The sequence below is a fragment of the Miscanthus floridulus genome, chromosome 18 (genome assembly GCF_019320115.1).
Source record: "Miscanthus floridulus cultivar M001 chromosome 18, ASM1932011v1, whole genome shotgun sequence".
NCBI classification, from domain to species: domain Eukaryota; kingdom Viridiplantae; phylum Streptophyta; class Magnoliopsida; order Poales; family Poaceae; genus Miscanthus; species Miscanthus floridulus.
Genome location: NC_089597.1, coordinates 88,519,758 through 88,543,136, shown reverse-complemented (window position 1 = coordinate 88,543,136; position 23,379 = coordinate 88,519,758). Strand labels below are relative to the sequence as shown.

At 42.0% G+C, this 23,379-nt stretch overlaps 1 protein-coding gene across 1 annotated transcript; it reads left to right on the top strand.

The window, feature by feature from the left end:
* The first annotated feature begins 524 nt into the window (after positions 1 to 524).
* On the top strand, positions 525 to 9,569 carry LOC136520942 (ABC transporter A family member 7-like). Its single transcript, XM_066514633.1, has 16 exons — positions 525 to 741; positions 1,743 to 2,124; positions 2,241 to 2,317; positions 2,412 to 2,549; positions 3,407 to 3,565; positions 3,697 to 3,859; positions 3,941 to 4,066; positions 4,167 to 4,250; positions 4,430 to 4,791; positions 5,134 to 5,334; positions 7,221 to 7,330; positions 7,436 to 7,520; positions 8,344 to 8,472; positions 8,550 to 8,655; positions 8,772 to 8,860; positions 8,953 to 9,569. The coding sequence occupies exons 1-16, from the start codon at positions 634 to 636 to the stop codon at positions 9,250 to 9,252; spliced, it is 2,619 nt and encodes an 872-aa protein (XP_066370730.1). The 5' UTR covers positions 525 to 633; the 3' UTR covers positions 9,253 to 9,569.
* The last annotated feature ends 13,810 nt before the right edge of the window (positions 9,570 to 23,379 follow it).

The following is a 23,379-nucleotide window of genomic DNA, read 5'->3' as shown; positions in this document are numbered from 1 at the left end:
AGTGTTTTCATGTGTTTTTGCAAATGTTTCAAATACATGTTTCAAGTGTTTTATCTATCATCTTTCGTATGTTGCAACTGTTACATCTGAATATTTCAAAAGTAAATCCGGTGTTACACATGAGATGCGTGTAGAAAGCGTCTGCCAGGCCCTTTGCTACAGCGCTCGCTGGTAAGCCTAACACGCTAGGGCTGAGCAGGTAATAATAGTAATATAATAATAATAATTAACCAAAAAACTGCAACTTTCAAAATGCGGAAATTTTTCGCGCGCGTTTGACACGATTTCGTAAGTTGGCAAATTGTTTCCACCATCTAACAACACCAGGAAACCAGAATGGTTATTTCGAGGAAAACAAAGAAACCGAAATGGTTAAGGTAGAAGAGCAGCAGAGTTTGACCCGAAAATTGTAAAAAATTTCCTCTATGGCGGGACGCCGGACGCAGCATCTCTCGTCCATTCGCCTCTATAAATTTCCCCCTTCTTCTGATGAGTGATGATCTTAACGGCTAATAATAGTTGCTCCCACTTCCTCCTCCATCGAGTACACGGAGAGAGGCCTTCAAAGGGAAAAAAAAATTCCACGCAGAGAGAAGGAAACAACAGCGACGAACCAAGAACTGCCGGAGCGCCATGGAGCCGCCCACTGCTGCGGCGCGGGCGGCGGCTGTGGCTGTGCCAAGGCCGCCGAGCTTCGCGTCGCAGACCAATGCTCTCCTGCGCAAAAACCTCATCTTCCAGGTCTGTCTGATCCCCAATCGCTCCCTGGGCTCTGGCATTTCCCTCAGTTTTTTTTTTTCTCTGGTGCTCTCTCTTTTTGGTAATATAATTGGATTAACCAAAACCAATTGGCTTCCCGTTTCGGGTTGAGTGCTACTGCTACTACAGGCTATTGACTTTGCAATAGTACAGAACTCTTAGCTACGTGTGGCTACAGAGGCCGGAAGTTTCTATTTTCTGAAAAAAAAGAGAGAGACTTTTACTTGCCAAATGGGCATGTGGTTTCAACTTTCATTGTCTTGCTGTTGAGGAAGAGACTTCTATGGATCACAATCATTACAGAATGTTCTTTTGGTCGTGTGCTGCAGGAAGTCATGGGTTGAAGTGACCACTTATTCCCTTTTCACAAAGTACTGCTTAATCTTCCTTGCAAAATAAAAGAAAAACAAAACAGCATTGTGTTAGTACTTATGAACTTACGGTGATGTATTGTATTGTAAGGGCAAGGGCTAATTGCACCTTTGTGCAGATGTGCCTCTTTGAATGAAGGGCCGCATAATTATTCCATAATTTTGACAACTTATGTCCTTAGTTTCTGCCACTGTTGAATTCTTGGGCATATTTGCGGTCAATTGCCCTTTTGGCAGTTGAGGGATTGGGAGGACGGGGATGGGGCCTAAACACTTCTAGGTAGAATGAAAAATCTACTGATTTCCCTGCCAATCCAGAGGGTTCTGATCGAATTCCTGCCTAACCAAACAAGTTCTCAATGTTGATTGGAACTTGTTGTAAGTCAAAATGGAAAGAATTGAGATCGTTGTCCACAATATATGAAAATTTGTTTCTAAACATCAAAAGACGTAGCAATGCCACTTGCGCTGAAGTTTCTACTCTAATGATGTTTTTTCGCGACCTTTCCAGGTTTATTAATGACAAAGTGGCATTTTCCATAGTTCTTTAATTATATACTGGTTGTATGAGTCAAACTAACAGGTGTTGCTCCATTTCTTGTCATCTTGCAGAAACGTAATAGGAAGGGAACCATTCGGTTAATCATAGTTCCCATATATCTCTGTCTCATAATCAGCGTTCTTCAAAGAGTCATCAACAATTTTCTAGATAAGCCAAAATACAGGTGTGGTTGCAAGTGCATTGATGTCAACGGCACAGGCCCTTGCCAAAATATGTGTGGAATTCAGTACTCTACACTGGATCAGGCACCTAGTTGCCCCATTCCAAATCCTCCAAAATGGCCTTCTCTCGTGCAAGTACCCCTCCCAGAGTATCGCGCTGTGCAGGATTCCTCTGGCTTGTTTACAGGCTTCCCTGACGAATCATGTAGAAAGACACAATCATGCGCTGTCAGTATACCCTTTGCTGGAGCAAACAGGACTCTATCTAATAGTAAGCAGTTTGTACCATCTTCTTTTATTCCCCAAATACAGTTAATACAGGATTCTTAGTTATTAAGCATGTTCCTCAAAGAGTCAACTGCTCAACTTTACCCCTTTGTTTGTCAGGTATCATGCAGAACCTGTTCACAAGCTCACCGCTTTTAAATATTTCTGATTACACAAGCATATCAAGTCTTTTGCTTGTAAGTTGAAATCTCTGTGCTAGTACTTCTATCAATGCTTTGCCAAGAATGAAAATAAAAAAAAAACTTTCTAATATATAAATCCAGGGTACAGATGTACCAGGATCTTCTACAGGATTTGTTGAACCTGCTTTTATCTCGGCTCGACCTATATATGTTCTTCAACCACAATGCAAGTCCAGTGCTTCAGTTACAATCCCAATTACCGTCGGTTCTGTTAATGCCCAGAAAGGTATTGTATTCTTTCCTTGTCTTTTAGTTTAATAGTGGCCCCTAAGAAATAAGTGGACCAACCTCCTTGCCATGGGCCTTACTAGTTGGCAGAGTGTATAAAAAAAAGGCAAAAAATTGATTATTCCGTAAGAGTGCCAAAGGAGTTGAGGAAGGGGCTGAATTCCCTCATTATCCTAGTTTCATGGGAAATCTAGAAGCATCAGAACTCTTGTTCAAGTCCATTTTTTTTCAAACACAGTTCATTGTACTGTTTCTCTCTTAAGGAAATGATACATAGCTCTCCTGCATAGTTTGAGAAAAAAATCCTTATCCTGAGTCCTGGGCCATGCAATTTCCAGCATTGTCTTCTCATAATTATCATTGATTTTTCTTCATTCCAGAGTGTTTTTCATCCTCTTATTGTCATACTTACATGCTTCTTGTCTTGTTGGGGATATTTTGTTTACAAGCATTTCAAACTTGAACAACTTATTTTTGGCAGAGATAAAATGTGTTCAAGGTTTACCCTTGTGGCGGAACAGTTCAGCAACAATTAATGAGGAAACATTTCAGGGCTACCGGAAAGGGAAAACTGCTGAAGGATGAATTGATGAGCATGCACAGCCATATATAGTTTTTAATATTTTTTAACATATATTAGTAGGGTCATTTGCTTTTGTGTGTGCTTCAGTTATAAGTTTATCTTCTGTTTAACATTTTTAATTATGGAACTAATCTCATTATTGCTAGAATGATTTCACCTTTTAAAAACAAAGATACATTATTACTCTTACTTGCTCATTTTTCAATGCAATCAAAGAACCTATACAGTCAGTTACCCTCAAATAACAACACATTATCTTGACATCTGTTCAGGTATCAAATGCCTATCTCCAACTTATTCGAGGTTCAGGCATAAATATGTTGCTCGACTTCACAAAAGAAATGCCTAAGCAAGCCACCCGTCTGACATTTGATTTTTCTGCTGTCGCCGGTCCACTATTTTTCGAATGGGTTGTTGTCTTGCTTTTTCCGGTATGATGTTATTGGAGTTGGTTTCTTTCTGTGAGTAACATATTATATACACAGAATACCAATGTGCATCACAAAAACTTTTAAACTCCATTCATGATTTCAATAACAAAAATACTCGAACTACAATTCAGGTTATGCTGACCTACCTTGTATATGAGAAGCAACACAAGCTCCGAACAATGATGAAAATGCATGGACTTGGGGATGGCCCTTACTGGATTATATACTATATGTACTTCCTTATTTTCTCCACATTGTATCTGATTGTATTTGTCATTTTCGGATCCGTCATAGGTAGGATATCCAACAATGATCATCTTAACAAAAATGTACTTTGTTTGAAGCTGTTTATCTAATTCAGCTGTTACTTTGCAGGTGTGAACTTTTTCAAGATAAACGACTACAGTATACAGTTTGTTTTCTTTTTCAGCTTCATTAATCTGCAGATTGTATTGGCCTTCCTAGCTTCATCATTCTTTTGGAAAGTTAACACTGCTCAAGGTATAACAAAACTGCACCATTTTATTTCTGTGTTCATACCAATTTGTTCAGTTATGGAAGATATGTGATGTTTTTTTGTTTGTTATCTTATTGCTATCAGCATTTGCGTACCTGTACATATTTGGGTCAGGGCTGATGGCAGGATATCTTATTCGCAATTTTATTGAAGGGGGAAAATTCCCAAGTAAGTTTAGTGATCACTTTAAAATACTACAGTCTCTTTTTGTGTAAAATTCACAATCATGAATGAATAATAAGAAAGTAGATGCTGCATTTCCTGCTCCTCTCCAAAATGTTTCAGGTGTGGTTCTTTGATGGATCAATCTAAAATTATAGCATAATATTTGTTCCATGCTATTACAGGACACTGGATTACAGTTCTGGAGATAATACCTGCATTTTCTTTATATCGAGGACTATATGAGCTTGGCCAGTATGCTGTTAGATCTTCAGAAACAGGAAGCCCTGGCATGCGATGGAGTGATTTAAATGACCACACGAATGGAATGAGAGATGTGTTAATCATTATTATTTTAGAATGGTTGGTTTTGCTTCCTGTTGCATATTATTTCGACCATGCTTCTTCAGTTGGACACAGATCTAGTCTCCTTTCTATAATCAAACATCTCCTAAAGAAGGACCCCACTTCAAGAAGGATAACTGTTAATGACATAGCTGATAAGGATGTTCACATAGAGATGGAGAAGCTAGATATTATCAAAGAAGTAAGTTTCTTATTATGTAGCCATTTTTCCCCTTTAAAAATTTTCCACCTCCCAGTATTGTTTAGGTGTACTTTAAAATTTTTGGATTTGGCTATTGAATTATTTTTTTATATCTATCACTACTCTAATAACTTTTGTTGCTTTGTTGTATTTGCTTAGTCTAAGTTATCTCCTTTTCAATATAATCGGCAGCTCTTCTGCCTGGTTTGTTTTAAAAAGAACTACTCTAAATAACTATATATATTTTTCCTATGAATAAAATTTAGTCTGCAACTTCATTGATATCATTTGTGAGCAAATCTGAGTCTCAGATGTCACCGTACTACTTTATTTGTGCCTCAGAGAGAGACTGTTGATCAAGTGCTACAGCAACAAACTAGTGGCTATGCTGTTGTCTGTGATGACCTAAAAAAAGTATATCATGGAAAAGATGGTAACCCTGATAAGTTTGCGGTTCAAGGTGTATCACTTGCTTTGCCTTATGGAGAGTGCCTTGGTATTCTTGGTCCTAATGGAGCTGGAAAAAGCTCTTTTATTAGCATGGTTTGTCATCATATCCCTCTACATGATACACTTTATCTAAGCTCTATTGATTGTGAATAATAGAATAATTTCTAGTCCACTCTTTTCACATGCTTTATTTTTGTTTAAAACAGATTAGTTAGAATTTAATTCATCCTAGTATTTTTCTTCGCAATCTTCTATATTTTCTTTGAGCCACACATTGCCACGAAATTTAGCCTTTCTTGAACCACAAGCTCCTCAAATCTCACAATGAAGACTATCAAATGACTTGTCTTTTTTTCCCAACCCATATTGTGGTGTGGGCCTTGCTATGGTACTCCGGTTTCCCCATAGGAGGTAAGAGCATGAATAAATCACAGTTCTTGATTTATAGAAAAGATTTTTTTTTCGAAAAACGCAGGAGAGCTGCGCATCGTCGTACTAAGAAGTAAAAATGGGAAAGAACCCATACAACACACCCCAGGCCAGCCAAAAAGGCAAGCCCTCACACTCACACCAACTCATGCCAAACTCCACCAAACTCTCTGATCCTTAGGATACAAGCACGCCCATGTCTGAATCAAAGGGTGACCAACACCAGCACTAGGAACCTAACTTTCTGAATGGGGGGCAGTCAAGAGGGAAATTCCTCGAGCCCCAGCCATCGACCAAAGTTTTCGCTCTTCTCCAGCAATGATCAGGGCTCTTGCAATATCAGGGGCTGCTCCATCGAAAACACACCTGTTGCAATGAGTCCATATAGTCCATGCCCCAAGAATTATGAGAGAATTGATTCCTTGCAAAATTATGTCACTAGAAGCATTACTCACTCTATCCCACCAATCAAAAAATGAGAGATCAGTGGGCTGAGGGGAGAGGGACTGCAGGCCAACTTGTGACAAGAAACTGAACCAGAATTCTCTTGTGAAGACACAGAGAATGAGGAGATGATCAATGGTTTCTGCTGCTTGGTCACACAAAGGACAGCGCTCAGGGTGAGGGAGACCCCGGCGAGCTAAGCGATCCGCTGTCCAACATCTCTTATGAGCAACCAGATTTATAGAGATTAAACTATAAAAAATAATTAAAAATCAGGAAAAAAGATAAAAGGCACGGCTATCTTGGGCCATCCCCTACCTTCCTTGCCGTAATGGTTACTGGAGCATGCACACAGTTACGGCACCTAATCCATACGGCAACAAACCAGATGTTTTCTTCTATCTTGCATGATTATCTCTTCATTGCTGTCTTCTACGGTAGCTAAATCATAAATGGGATAGTATTGCATAATTCATCCAAATTACACTTTCAAAAAGTATAGAGCCATCCTTTTAAAAAGGAAATCACAACGTTATGATTACAAACATTATTTTTCCAAAGTTGTTTCACACATTTCTCTCAAAAAAAAGTTGTTTCACACATGTTTACCTTTGTTCACATTAGAAAAATGATAAATAAAATGTCATGCATCTATTACAATAAGTCACATTAGCATGCCCACCTCTAAGTGTCGCCTTTGTCTGACACATTATTCATGAAAAGAAAAATTACCTATGCCACGTTCAAACAAATACATTACATATGTCAAGTTCAAACAAAAACATTGCAAGGAAGAGTTATGTTCCAACAAAAGAACACAATAGGAAGAGTTATATTTGTTGGGAAAAAAGGTTACACGTTGGGATCTTTGACCACATGCATCTTAGATATAATTCCAAGTTATTTTGCCTATGTTTCCTAATTATCTTCACTGTTTTCCAGAATAAAAGATATATAAATATATATTTCTCTAATTACCTCCTAGGATTAGGAGGTAATAAGTGATCAAAACCATCATGATCTACTAAATTGGACGGTCCACAGTTATTAAGAAGTACCATAGCAAATCCATTGTGGTGTTGATCCATCCTTCTTGTGCCTGCCAGATGATTGGGTTTGTAAAGCCAACATCAGGAAACGCATTTGTACGGGGTTTGAGCATACAAAATGACATGGAAAAGATATACAGCAGCATGGGAGTTTGCCCACAGAATGAGTAGGATATGCACTTCTTTATTGCTGAAATGTTCTGAGTAATATTTTTGTCCGGGACAAAAAAAAAAGAATCAATTTAAACAATGCTGTCTTTATTTGAATGCAGTATGCTTTGGGAGACGCTAACTGGCAGGGAACATCTCCAGTTTTATGGCCAACTGAAGGGCCTTAGTGGTTCGTCTTTGGATCTCGTAAGTAATCACATGTTCACATGTATATCAATTGCTTACTCCCTCTGTTTCAAATGTCAGGTGTTTCAATTTCCTAAGTCAAATTTCTCTATTTAGACCAAGTTTATAGAAAAATGCACACCATCTACAACATCAAATTAGTTTCATTAAATCCACGATAAAATATGTCTTGTGATGGAAGTATTCCCTGCACATTCTACTAGCTTACTGTTGAGTCTGTTAGAGTCCTTTAGTCTTTCAGTTGCTTCAAAGTCATTCAGTTGTTTCTGTTCAGGTTTGTTAGCAGTTGGTTACTTGTCCTGGTCTTCAGGAAGTAGAGCTAGTGGGTCAGTTGCGTAGTGGTGTCGTGAGCTAGAGAATAGGACCACTTTGGCCGGTTTTGTATGGACTTATGGCTTGCTGACCATGTAAACTCTTTGCTAGGCAACATAAACACAAAAGCCGCAGTCTTGCAGCACCAATCCTACTGTGTTCTTGAGTGCTCTAGCATCAACAGTGAGTTGAGAGAGACTTGCATCTTGACGGTGCATTTATTTGGTATTGTGGATGTTAATATATTTTTTATGAACTTGGCCAACGTTAGAGAAGTTTGGCATAGGACAAAACTTAAATACCTTACATTTTGGAACAAAGGAAGTACCACATAATTTGATAATAAAATAGCATATAACATTTTACATGAAACCAATTAGTTTTCTTTGGATGTTGTGAAATTGTTGTTCTGTTTACATTCTCCTATTGGATTATGTGAAACAGTTATGTACTTTTCTTTGGTGAAGCTTCAGCTTTGAGAAGAAATTTACAGCAATGACAATGTTTGCAGGCTGTTGATGAGTCTTTAAGGAGTGTAAATTTGCTTCATGGGGGTGCTCCTGATAAGCAAGTGAAGAAGTACAGTGGTGGCATGAGGAGGCGCCTTAGTGTCGCCATCTCATTGATCGGAGATGCTAAAGTACTACTTTATACAGAATCTCACATTTCCATAAAGATACATGTAGGGACTTCTGACACTTCCTAATTGTGCCTCAGGTCGTGTACATGGATGAGCCAAGCACTGGATTAGACCCAGCTTCTAGGAAGAGTCTCTGGAGCGCTGTGAAGCAAGCAAAGCAGGATAGAGCAATCATTCTCACCAGTAATGTTCAGACAAGAAAACTTTGATCATTCCATAGCTTTTGCTTGTCCATAGTTTGCTCTCCTGTTTTAATATTGACCACAGATTTTTGTACTTATTTTTGTGCACCTTTGCAGCGCATTCCATGGAAGAAGCCGAAACTCTTTGTGATAGACTGTGCATCATGGTCGATGGAAGCCTCCAGTGCATAGGCACGCCCAAAGAGGTATTCCCATACCACAACATTATATATACTTCTTAATTATGGTTGCAACAGCTCTGTTCAAACGGAGATTGACATACAGAATCATGTGGCAGCTCATAGCTAGATACGGAGGGTACTATGTGCTGACGATGACAACACTGCCCGAGTTCGAACAAGAGGTCGAAAATCTGGTGCGCAAGCTCTCACCAAGCTCCAGGAAGGTGTACCATCTGTCTGGGACACAGAAGTACGAGCTGCCGAAGCAGGAAGCGAGGATCTCAGATGTGTTCATGGCCGTGGAGAGCTTCAAGAAGAGGGTGGAGGTCCAGGCCTGGGGCCTCGCGGACACCACCATGGAGGACGTGTTCGTCAAGGTCGCCAAAGGGGCCCAGTCCAGCGAAGAACTCTCCTAGACTCGTAGTCTAGATGCAATGGTGCTAAGGCAACGGCAAGGGCCTGCTGCTGGTGCTAGGTGTATATATGTACAGCACGTATAAATCCTTTTGTTACAAAGCAAATGGTTTGGTTTGCCCCCCTTTGATTTTGGAATTTTGATAACAAGGATTCTTTGGATGGAATTGATTTTTTTTCGTCATTCTCTTTCTTGGTAGGTGATGTATTTGTAAATTGATCATTGATTTATTGTATATTTTGTACTGTAAATTTGCAACACTGTATAATAGTTGTTGCTGCACGTATATGTGTACTGATGACAGCGTTCAAAATTCAAATAAAGTGATGTTATCTATGTTGGTATTTCGGGTGTGTTTGGTTAACTACCTGGGCAGTGCAGCATGTAGCCATAGGTGGGCCAGTCGGCGCCTGGAGGCAACAGGCTCAAGCATGTTTGTTTGTTTGTTTGTTTTTCCTTTCCCGTTAGTTTCTACTTCTTTTATTTTAATTTTTTTTGAACGTGAAGCATTTATATATACCCTCCGAATTATAATTAGTTTAATTTTGTTCTAAGTAAATTTTTTCAGAACTTTCATCATGTTTATACTTTATAGAGTTCCATGAGATTTTTTCTATAAATCTTGATGATACAACTAGTGAATTCTCCCAAGGTGTTTTAAAATAATCATTTTATTTCTTTATAAAAATGATACATGCTTTAGAATATTTACAAAAATATTCTAACAATGTTAAACAGTAGCTTGATATAGTATTATTTTTTTAATTTTAAACAAGTCCGATTGAGCGATCGTCACTTGGACAAGCCAGGCTGAAAGCGGACCACTCGGATCGCCACAAGGCAGACTCATTTGAGCGAACGGCCTTCCGGCACCCGGTCTCCCACACCATACAAAGACGGTCAAGGATTCAACATGGGCGGCTGATTGGGGACATCGTTATTAGATGTATATTTACTTTCCCTCTACTTGGAAGGGTTTTCTACATATGTGTATACACTTGTACATCTAGTCTTTTTGGGCCTTGGAACAAAGCTAATTGGACATATACTAATAATCATGACGTGTGTCCCTACACCAGATCTGCTACAGTGACATCTACAATAGGTGCCACGCCTATGGCATGGTCCCACCACAACGACATGAGTAGTGTCGCCTCAGACCGCTCCCCAACAGCCATAAGCGCCACCCTACACACAATAGGAGGTGGCTATCGCATCTCCCATGCGGCGCAAGGAGATATCCCAACGACCTACACGGAGATCAAGGCAGCAAGATTTGGTCCTGCATCCGCGAGGTATCTTGGAGATCCCGCACTGCTGCTTCCTTGGACGGATCCCAGACCATTTGTACGGCCTGCCCCCATATATATAAGGCGGGGCATGGATGCCATTGGGGAAGAATGGAGAACTCGAATAGTGTCTCGAGTGTTACACCATTGAAACCCATGAATTGACATTCTGATTACTAGTCGTGGTAACGAACCCAAGACACATGTATATTTCAATTAACATCATATAATCTTGCTCTTTTATTGCATCTAAGCAAGTAGGTATGTACTTTTTGGTATTAGTTATTGCTTGCTTTGGTTATGTTGCATCAATTGCCAAAAAAGAAGAAATTGTAAGGAAAATGGCACCTAGCTAGGACCATTAAGTGATTTTGGTGATTGAATTGCATTGTGATCTTTGAGACTAACATTGTTTGTTAGTATACAAGGTTTTAGTCCTATAGATGCAAGGATGGACTTGAACGAGGCTACGGTGGTGATCAAGTGATCAACACATCAAGCAAAAGAGGAGACCCTAGAAGACAAGCAAGAATATAAGACATCGAGTGGAATAAGCTCGAACGAAAAGATGTGGAGAAATGGAGCTCAGAGTGCACCGTAATGCACCACTGGAGCTCTCCGGTGGCAGCGGAGCTACCAAGTGAATGCACCATAGCTTCCCAGTCAAGTTAGAGTCCGAGGCAAAACTGCAGGGCGTGCACCTGAACCCTCCGGTGTGGCACTTGAGCTCAGGCAGTACAAAGAGTACTGCACAGAGGGCTTGTAGTCTTGCGATACCCTCTGATGTGTGGACCAGTCGCTTAGGTTGTACTAAGGGAACGGGGCATGTGGTATTTTGGCCATAGACTCAATAGTGAAGGCGGTGGGACGCGGTATGGGAGAAGGCCACATGGAGATCCATTTGCGTGTGGGGAAGGCTCATGGGCGATCGATAGAGTTACCCAATCGAGAGCTTGGCTCTTGTGAGGGCATCTTTGCGAGGCACTCCAATGGGGAATAAAGGAAGCATGAGCTTCTTGATGCCACTGGAAGATTCGACACAAGAGTTTACATTCTCTAACTCCTTTATATTTCTACATTTGCTTGCATTACATGGTGCGTGTTTTTATCTTTTTCTAGTCTAGCTTGCTATGTTAGTTGGTAGGGATAAAATCTAGGATGAAAAACTCTTTTACATTAGATATAGCAATACTTAGCAAAACTGCATTACAAGTCTAGATAGTATATGGCGTAGATTTTGATAACTATGTTATTTAGATGGTTCAATACTTTAAAAAGTAGAATATCTCATTTTATAGGTGATGAGGTGAAGTAGACATCCGCCAATCGTTAGAGCATCTTCAAAAGTTTTTCTTAAACTCACTCTCTAAATCATTTTCTAGAGAGTCATTTAAATAAAAATCACTCTCGATATGTCTTTACCCTCCAATAACTTTTCTATATCTTGTGCGCATTCTAGAGTGCTAGTTCTGTTCTCCACCTTTGGCTTAGCGAAAAATCCAGAAGGAGATGATAACTCTATTTTTGTCAATTAGAAATGATATATAAACAGGTTCTTCGAGTTTCTCTTAGGAGTTAAATAGATTTTTCTTTATTTGTTTATACCTTATAGGCATCTAGCAATAAATTAACATAATAAATGCAAAATATCAAAAATAATGATAAAAAATGATTGCATTTTCCTAATATAATTTATGATATTTTCTATTACTATGTAAAATTTGAACTTAGAACTAAATTTGTACGTGAAGAAATAGAAAATTTAAATTTTATTATAAGGTAAATTGGACTAATTTAAAGATCGGAAGGGGCAAATTGAATAAAAAATTAAGGGTATTTGGATATCTTTTAGGACCTATTTTAGATTAGCTAGGGTGTATTAGTTGAGCCCAAAAAATACCCTAAATTAGCTAGTGTTAGCTCCAGCCGTTCCCAAAACCCACTTCTTGATTTTATTTTTGGCAAGATTGAAAAAAACTGCTCTCCAACAACTCCCTATCTCAACAACCAATCTTTCTGCACTTGGAAAGAGTAACGTGATTGCACGAGAATATATACGTGCATGTATCCATTGGCCAATCCGAAGGTGAAAGAATATGGGAAAGAATAAGGAGTAGGACAATGTTTCTGTTGCAAATGTACGAGAGAGAAAGAAAGTATAAAAATAGTTTGTGATTCCTAATATAAAATTACCTTCTATCTTTTAAGAGCGAGATTTTAGAAATGATCGGAGAAAGCCAATTAATATGCGTCTAACTTTTTTTAGTCACTTGAAAGACTTATTAATTTGCCAAGTGATTTTTCAGAAACTACTGGAAATGCTCTTAGCTAGCTAGTTGGCTAGCAACAATAACTAGTTGTAAGCTTGGCTAACAAATTAGCCTATCTACTAACCTCGAATGGTCTAGAGCTAAATTAGCCTTGTGTATTATACATGCCTTTATCATATGCGCGGGCAGCGTTTTGGACTTTTTCCAATATATATAAGAGCATCTCCAATAATTCCTAAAAATTAGTTCTCATAATCTATAATTTTTCAAGTTGCACAAAAGTTTTTTTTAAACAAAGTTGCAAAAAAGTTAGAAGCGCCTCTGTTGGGTTTCTTCAACCATTTTCAAAATCTCACTTTAAAAAATAAAATATCCACTAGAACATGTGATGCCAGTTGGTCGCCGTAGCTGCCCTAGCCCTAGGATGAAAGGAACAGAAACGGGCAGCCTGTTTTCATTTCTATATTTTTTTTTGAGGAAACGGAATTGAGTTCGGAAACAAAATCAGGATATGCAGGTGTATGGAAACGAACAAATTCGGGCGAAAATTCAACGGAAATGGTCAGGATAGGAACTTAAGACGAAATACCACACATCTTTATATTCACAAATCACAATCACACACAAAAACTCAAAAGTTCACAGGTTAAACCTTTTACAATGAAAAATAGGTAAACCATGAATTTAGAGATTCAAATGCAGCATGTCTTCGGCTAAGCGGCTAAGCGTTAAATGTTGACTCGGAAAATAGGCAGTCTTGGTGACATCATATTTGAAGCGTCGAAGACTCGTTAAATGTTGATGACATCATATTCTTGATTTGTTAAATGTTGATGACATCATATTCTTCAACATAGGCATCAACATTTAACGAGTCTTGGTGACATCATATTCTTGATTTGTTAAATGTTGATGACATCATATTCTTTAACATAGGCGCTTCAAATATGATGTCATCAACATTTAACGAGTCTTGGTGACATCATATTTGAAGCGTTTCAAATATGATGTCATCAACATAGTCTTGATTTGTTGATCCAAATATGATGTCATCAACATAGACTCGCAAAATCTCATATATTTGAAGGCTACAATCCAAGTCTTCGGCTAAGTGGCTCCGGGTCTATTCCAGGCGCTGTCTCTGCTCACGGCAGCGCCAGCGCTCCGGCTGCCGTCGTGGGTCCTCCCCACGCCCGTGCCTAGAGATTCTAGATTTGGAAGCTGGAAGAATTGATCCCACGACGGCCGGGATGTGGTAGCGGCAGTAGCAGCTCCATCCTCGGTCTCCTTCCCTGGTGCGGTCCAAGGAGTGGATGACCGGCCCCCTCAGAGGCGCATTAGCTAGGGTCTCCGACCCCCTCTGGCACCCATACCGCAGTTGGCTCAGATTTGGGGGGCCCTGAACAGTAGACCCAAGTCCCGGGCGTTGTAGTCCCATTGGCGACTCCACCCCGGGCTGGGAGTCTCCCGTCTTCGGAAGCCCGAGCTGCCTTCCTCAACGGCCTTGCTCGGTGTACAGATGCCCTGCTTCCGATGCCGGTAATCAACAAGTGAAGATACAAGTCCCAGTTGTCTGGGGCCACACCGCGTCGTAGTCATCGGCTTGCTGGGGCTGCTGTGGAATTTCCTCTGAATGACCTGGGCGGGAGGACGAAGAAGAAGGCAATGCGATCTCTGGGCATCCTTGATGAAAATAAAGGTATTGACCAACAGGCTCTAGATGATTATGCAAAATTATTTGGGCAACCCCTATCTGATTCACAGCTTCAAGCACTAGCTGCCTTGTTTTGTTGGTCCCTACCTGATGAACTTGGGCAGCGGGAGGAATTGGAAATGTTGAGTTAATTGTCTGATGCATGGGTGGTCGTCTTTGATCATGTATTTATGGATCCTGAAAAAATTCTAATTTGGAATGTTAGGGGATTAAATTCTATCCCTAGGCAAGACTCTGTACGCTCTATTGTGGACTCAACTCGGTCGGACATTGTGTGTATTCAGGAAACCAAAATCATAGGTATATCTCGTAGAATTATACTATCTACCCTAGGCTCGGAATTCTCATACTTCGTTGCTGCCCCCTCTGTTGGTGCCAGCGGAGGAATCTTGGTTGCTTGGAGACGACATATTGGTTTTTCCGTAGCTCAACGGGTTGACAATCATAGTGTAACAATTCAGTTCTCCCCGGAAATTGGGCAGTCTTGGTGGTTGACTTGTGTTTATGGACCTCAAGGTAATGAGGACAAAATTTAGTTTCTACAGGAATTACGGGATATTCGTGCAGCATGCCCTGGACCATGGATGGTGGCTGGGGATTTCAATCTAATTTACAGGGATGAAGACAAGAATAATACCAATTATAACAGGGCAATGATGGGTCGTTTTAGGAGGTTTATCAATGATTTGGCTCTTAAAGAGATACCGCTGCATGGTCGCATGTACACATGGTCAAACCAGCAAAACTCTCCTACCCTGGTGAAACTGGATCGAGTGTTATGTTCAGTTGACTGGGAGGAGAAATTTCCCAACTTCTTGCTTCAAAGTTTGGCTTCAGATGATTCTGATCATTGTCCTCTCTTGCTAGGCCTCCAAGATAATAAACTAGGACGACCCAGGACTTCAGTCCCTGCTGGTCCATGCCCTTTTTTAACTCTGAACAAGAAGTTCAAAGCTGTTACCAAGGGCCTGCAGAGTTGGAGTGACAAGGCGGTGGGACTGGTTAGCTTTCAGCTTGCTTTGGCAAGAGAGATTTTGCATCAGTTCGAGATCGCCCAAGATAACCGTCAGCTTTCCCCTAGAGAAGTTTGGCTCAAGAACAATCTGAAGAAGCACAGCTTGGCCCTCGCACCCCTTAAGCGCACAATGGCTCGATTACGCTCAAGGATCAGCTGGCTCAAAGATGGTGATGCTAATACAAGAATCTTCCATATGCTCGCCCGGCACCGGAAAAGGAAGAATTTTATTGGGAAACTTATTTCAGGTGATCGAATTTGCACCAACCATGAGGACAAGGCTTCAGTCATTGATGATTTTTATGAAAACCTGCTGGGAATCTGTACAGCTAGAGAGCACACAATCAACTTGGCTGATTTGGGAATTAATGCACAAGACATGTCAGAGCTTGATCTTCCCTTCACCGAAGATGAGGTGTGGAGGACAATCCAGCAGTTACCTTCAGATAAGGCCCCCGGGCCGGATGGGTACACGGGTCATTTCTACAAAGCATGCTGGACTATTATAAAAGAAGACATCATGGTAGCAATTTCAGCAGTATGGAGTAGGAAGATGGTAAATTTTGAAGCTCTGAATTCAGCTTACATCACCCTTCTCCCCAAAAAAGAAGGTGCTGAACAACCCAAGGATTTTAGGCCCATAAGCTTGGTCCACAGCTTCGCCAAGCTAGTAACAAAGCTGCTTGCTAATCATCTTGCCCCTAGGCTGCAACAGATTGTCTCTCCTTACCAAAGCGTCTTCATAAAAGGGTATTTTATACAGGATAACTTCATGTTAGTGCAACAAACAGCAAGGTTCCTTCATCAGCAAAAGCAGCCCCGAATTTTACTCAAGTTGGATATTTCGAAGGCATTTGATTCCGTATCCTGGCCCTTCCTACTTGAGATATTGCAGCAGCTTGGTTTTGGACAAATTTGGCGAGATATAATCAGCGGGCTGCTATCCTCTTCTTCAACTCAAGTCTTGTTAAATGGGATCCCAGGTGACAGGATTGCACATCGACGAGGGCTTCGGCAAGGCAACCCCCTCTCCCCGATGTTGTTCATCCTGGTTATGGATGTATTGGGGCACATGATTTTGAAGGTTGAAAATGAAGGCTTGCTACAACCACTATCTAGGCGCAGCTTACACCATAGAATATCCATTTATGTGGATGATGTGGTTATGTTCCTCCATCCAGAAGCTGGTGACATTGCTGTAACCTTGGATATCTTCAATTTATTTGGAGAAGCAACGCGGGCTCAAGACAAACTTACAAAAGAGCAATGTATTGCCCATCAGATGTGGTGATGTGGAGCTTGCAGCATTGCAAAACCTGCTGCCCTGTGCACTCACTGACTTCCCATGCAGATATTTGGGACTGCCTCTCGCTTTGAAGAAGCTTACCAAGGCTCAAATTCAGCCTATTATTGACCATATTGCTGATCAGCTTCCTGGCTGGAAGGCAGATTTGATGACCAAGGTTGGAAGAATGGTTCAGGTTCAGTTTGTGCTCACCGGTATGCTCGTCTATCTAATTATGGCCATCGACTTTCCACCTTGGGCTATTAAAGCAGTGGATAAAATTCGGCGTGGGTTCCTTTGGAGAGGCCGCAGAGATGCAAAAGGAGGGCATTGTATTATTGCTTGGGGTAAGGTTTGTATCCCTAAAGAATTTGGGGGTCTAGGAATTTCAGACCATAAATCCCTTGGCTGGGCATTGCGAATGAGATGGGCCTGGTTACAAAAAACAGAACCATATCACCCATGGGCTAATCTTCCAATTCATGTGCCAGATCAAGTTAGAGCCTTCTTTGCAGTGGCTATGTACTCCGAAGTTGGGAATGGAGCGAACACCCTTTTCTGGACAGATCGTTGGCTCCATGGCCAATGTATCGCAGATCTTGCACCTCGTCTTTTTGCCGCTATCCCTAAAAGGAGGACCAAACAATGAACTGTCCAAGATGCCCTTACCAACCAGACTTGGATTTCTGATATAAAAGGGGCTCGCACGGTCGGTGTAATGGTTGACTTCCTCCTCCTTTGGGACGTCTTGTCTGATTTCTCTTTGCAACCTGGTGTTGAAGATAGGCATATTTGACGGTTTTCCGCAGATGGAAAGTATTCGGCCAAGACTGCATACAAGGGATTTTTTGTGGGGTCTATATCTTTTGAGCCCTGTGAAAGAATTTGGAAGACCTGGACGCCACCCAAATGCCACTTCTTTGTTTGGTTGGTGGCTCACAACCGTTGTTGGACAGCGGATCGCCTTGCACGCCATGGACTACCTCATCCTGAGCACTGCCCTTTGTGTGATTAGGCTGCAGAAACCATTGATCACCTCTTAGTTCAGTGTGTCTTTGCAAGAGAATTCTGGTTCCGCTTCTTTTCTCGGATGGGACTCCAAGCCCTTTCCCCGCAGTCCACAGAAATATCCTTTCACTCTAGGTGGGAGAGAGTAAACAGTGCTACTAGTGACATGGCAAGGAAAGGAATAAACTCTCTCGTGATCCTGGGAGCATGGACCTTATGGAGACACCGCAACAGTTGTGTACTTGTGTTTTTTATGGTTCAGCCCTAAGTGTTGCAGGCGCTCTTGCTGTAGCGGAAGATGACAGAAGGTCGTGGTCTTTGGCGGGGCTCGAGGATTATCCCTCTTGGATGCCCTCGCTCCGGGTGGTTAGCGTCCTCTATGTCTAAGGTGCGTTAGCTTCCTAGTAGCAGCAGCTGCTGCTGCAATGTGTTTTGTGTGTGTTGTGTTATATGCGTTCTTACCCCCCTTCTTATTATCTTCTTAATACAATGAAGCGCAGTTCTCCTGCGTTTTCGAGAAAAAAAAAGATTCAAATGCAAATGAAAAATGACAAACTGAAGTTCACGGCTCACTCACGACTCAAAGTAACTATACGCAATTCACACTTTGATGGGCCACAGTGGGTCGGGCCTGCTTTACAAATCTGGGTACGAGTCTATTCCGAAAAGGAAAAAGTTCACAATACATCCCTTAACTTTTACGAAAGTCTGTTTTTCCTCCCTGAACTCTAAAACCGGATAAACCACCTCCTTCAACTTTTAAAACCGTTCATTTTACCTCTCTGACCCGGCTATAGGTAGTTTTCAAAGGTGGTTTTGTCTTTTTTTTTATTTATTTTGGCGAAATATTTGAAAAATCATAGTAAATCATAGAAAAATCATAAAATAAAAAATATAATTTTGTTGGACTCCACATGAGTAGATCTACATAGCAAATATATAATATGGTATGCTTTAGTACAAAATTCTTGTTGTAGCTTTAGATCTATGCTTTTCTATAATTAATTCGTAGCTGTAGTTTCTATGGTTCAATTGTTGTAAAATTTTTATGGTGGTCTAATTATTGTATGTTTTATCTATAGTAAAAATTTCATACTCATTTATATTTTTACACACTTTTAACTATTTTAAAACTATTTAACAAGCATAAAACTAAATTAATCTATAACTTAGTTATACATGATCCACTGAGCATGAAATTTTTACTACAGTTCAATAATGTAATAATTAGCCTACCATAAAAAATTCACCATAATTGGACCATAGAAACTACAGCTTTGAATTAATTATAAAAAACATAGATCTACAGCTACAGTAAAAAAAACTTTGTACTAAAGCATATCATATTATATGTTTCCTGTGTAGGTCTACTCACGTGGAGTCTAATAAAATTAGATTTTCTATTTTATGATTTTTTAAATATTTAGTCAAAATAAATAAAAAAGAAAAAGATGAAACAACCTTTAAAAACCACATGTAACCGGATCATGGAGGTAAAATGAACGGTTTTAAAAGTTCAGAGAGATGGTTTACCTGGTTTTAGAGTTAAGGTAGAAAAAATAGACTTTGGGAATAGTTCAGGGAGGTAAAATGGTTTTTTCCTTTGAAAAAATATGGAATTCCTCAAATAAAGGTGAAAAGCACTCGTTTTGTTTCGTTTTGAACAAATAGGGAATTCCCAACAAATATGGAATTCCGTGAACTTTCATTCTTTTTCTAGATTTTTCCAAAAACATATAAATGGACAGGTTAAATGTAAAAAATTAGACGGGTGTGAGCAAGAACGCCTATATTTTTGGGTCTCAATCAATTTTCTCAAGTGCGGAAAGATGGAGAGTTTACACAAGAGATTGTTGGTGAGAGTTTTTTTTCTCTAATTTTTATTAAAAAGGATTAAGTCCACTTTTGGTCCCACAACTATTGGGTTCGTCTAATTTTGATCCTCAACAACAAACCGTCTAATGCTGATACCCTAATTGTCAAAACCATTCACTTTTAGTACCTGGACGCGGCTAGGGCTGTTTTGTCCAACGTGGAGCGAGTTTGACCACGCCACGCTGGCGTTGACCGCCATGTAGGATGTTGGCCTCCATCTAGTGACATGTGGGGCACACACGTCAACCACCCATCCCCTCCCTCTCCATCCTCACGTTAACTGCTGCAGCCGCCAAAGCAGTGCCTTGCCAGAGAAATCTCGACGCCGACCCTTGCCTGCTATAGCAGCTGGAGCTACACCCTACGTGCCCTCGGCGCCCGCAGCCATAGGAGGAGGCCGGCCGGCAAGCAGCGCTGGCCCGCACAGTCCCGAGGCCGGCTACGACTCGGTGGGAGGCGAGTCATGGCCTGCTGGCCACGTGCGCCGGCGGCCCGGTGACCACAACCGCGGCAGCAGAGAGGAGCCGAGGAGAGGTGCGCCGGGTGCGGGACAAAGAGGGCTCGACCATCGTGTTCCGCCCGTGCGGCCACCGTGTCTCGCCCGTGAGGCCACAACGTGGCGCCTCCTCCACCTTCCTGGAGGCGACGAGCTCAGGCTGGGCCTAGATATGGCACGGGCCGAGCAGACCCAGGTGCGGGAGCAGGCGGAGCTCGTCGAGTTGCGCCTCGAGGAGTCGCGGCGCGCCACCAGCGAGAGGGTCGCGGCGAATGCAAAGGTGGAACTCGATGACGTCAGGGAACGCCGCGCGGCCGCGCTCGCGGACCTGCGGGCGGCGCGAACGGAGGCCGAGTCGCTGGAGAAGGCGTGCGTGCTCCGTGGCCGAGGCGGGAGCGGCGGTGGCGCGGGCGCGGGAGTCGCTGGAGAAGGAGCGGATCGACGCCAGAGCGCCGCCAGCGTCGAGCGGCTAGGCGTGGTCGTCGAGCATCAACTCGGCGGCGGTAGCCCTTTTCCTCGCCAGAGCTCCAAGCTACCATGGCCGAGCCGCTCGCGCGAGCTGAGGGAGAAGAGAGAGGCACATACGCTCGGCTGAGGGAGAAGAGAAAGGTGCGGCGGCCGCGGGGCGGGAGCTGACCGATGGCAGAGCGCCGCCGGCGCTGAGCGGCTTGGCGTGGTCATCGAGCAGCAACCCAGTGTTGAAAGGTCCTAATGGCTAGAGGGGGGGTGAATAGCCTAATAAAAATTTCTACAACAACACTTAACCAAATGGTTAGACAATTATGAGGCGAAGCGAGTGTTGCACTAGCCTACTTAAAATGCAAGCCACCTACCATAATTCTAGTTTAGATAGTGTCTATTCACACAATAGCAAAGACACTATCCTATGTTAGTGTGCTCTCAAAGACTAACTAAAGAGCCACACCAACCAAGCAAGCAAGCTCTCACAACTAGCTACACTAAAGAGCTTGTCAACTAGTTTGCGGTAGAGTAAAGAGAGTGGTTAGGATAGTTATACCGCCGTGTAGATGAAGAACCAATCAATCACAAAGATGAATAACAATGAAGACCAATCACCTCGGAATCAATGATGAAGACAATGATTTTTACCGAGGTTCACTTGCTTGCCGGCAAGCTAGTCCTCGTTGTGGCGATTCACTCACTTGGAGGTTCACGCGCTAATTGGCTTCACACGCCAAACCCTCAATAGGGTGCCGCACAACCAACACAAGATGAGGATCACACAAGCCACGAGCAATCCACTAGAGTACCTTTTGGCACTCCGCCGGGGAAAGGTCAAGAACCCCTCACAATCACCACGATCGGAGCCGGAGACAATCACCACCTCCGCTCGACGATCCTTGCTGCTCCAAGCCGTCTAGGTGGCGGCAACCACCAAGAGTAACAAGAGAAATCCGCAGCAAAACACGAACACCAAGTGCCTCTAGATGCAATCACTCAAGCAATGCACTTGGATCACTCCCAATCTCACTATGATGATGAATCAGTGATGTAGATGAGTGGGAGTCCTTTGGCTAGGCTCACAAGGTTGCTATGTCAATGAAAATGTGCAAGAGCTATCCCTTGAGCCGGCCATGGGGCTATAAATAGAGCCCCCATCAAATAGAGCCGTTATACCCCTTTATTGGGCAAAACGCGTTCTGACCGGACGCTCCAGTCGTGTTGACCGGACGCTGGACCCCAGCGTCCGGTCGCTCGCAGACGACCACGTGTCCTGATTCCAACGGTCACTTGACCTGACCGGACACTCCGGTATAAACTGACCGGACGCTGAAGCCCCAGCGTCCGGTCGTTTCCAGTAAGCTCCCCGAGGCATGTTTTTCCGACCGGACGCGTCCGGTCCACCTTGACCGGACGCAGACCAGCGTCCGGTGCTCAACCCTATCCACTGTGCCGTCTGACAGCTCGACCGGACGCAGCCTTTCAGCGTCCGGTCGCTGAGTGACCCAGCGTCCGGTCAGTAGACCGACGCCAGCATCATTTCGACCAACTCCATTTCAACTCTAACTTCTTCACCCTTGCTCAAATGTGCCAACCACCAAGAATTTTGCATCCGGCGCAATAGAAAATAGACATTTCATTTTTCCAAAAGCGCCGAATCCCAAACACATCTCAACCCTGCAAACACCTTGCGCACATGTGTTAGCATATTTTCACAAATGTTATCAAGGGTGTTAGCACTCCACTAGATCCTAAATGCATATGCAATGAGTTAGAGCATCTAGTGGCACTTTGATAACCGCATTCCGATACGAGTTTCACCCCTCTTAATAGTACGGCTATCAAACCTAAGTGTGATCACACTCTCTAAGTGTCTTGATCACTAAAACAAAATAGCTCCTATGGTTTATACCTTTGCCTTGAGCTTTTTGTTTTTCTCTTTCTTCATTTCAAGTTTAAGCCCTTGATCATCGCCATGCCATCACCATTGTCATGCTATGATCTTCATTAGCTTCTTCTACTTGAAGTGTGCTACCTATGTCATGAGCACTTGATAAACTAGGTTAGCACTTAGGGTTTCATCAATTCACCAAAACCAAACTAGAGCTTTCAATCTCCCCCTTTTTGGTAATTGATGACAACCCTTATACAAAGATATGAATTGAAATTCAATTGAATCCATGTTGCTTGCCCAAGCATATTTACTATGTGTAAAAGGATATGGACAAGTTTCATGAACCCTAAGTGGTAGCAATTGCTCCCCCTACATATGTGCTAAGAGTTTGGATTGAAGCTTGCACATATGCTTAGATAGGAAATGTAGGAGTCAATATCTACCAAATGATGCTAAGGTATAAAAGATGGACCTTTGAAGCGTGATACCAATCAGAGTGCACCAATATACCATCCTTAGCATCATGGTTAGCTCAATACCACTTAGAAATATTTGGAAGTGAAATCACTAGATATTCTATACATGCTAGTTTGCATTTCATCATTCAAATCTACAACTAGCATACATCACACAAGCATGGATATTATAAATATGGAACTTATACCATGCAAGCAAACATATGAAATGCACGTTCAAATGCACCATACAAGTTCATGAGCTTGCTCCCCCTACTTGTGTGCTCAAAATTTTAGTTGATCCCTTTCCTTTGTTTCTCTCCCCCTTATCCCCTTTATCTTTGTTTCTCTCCCCCTTTGTCATC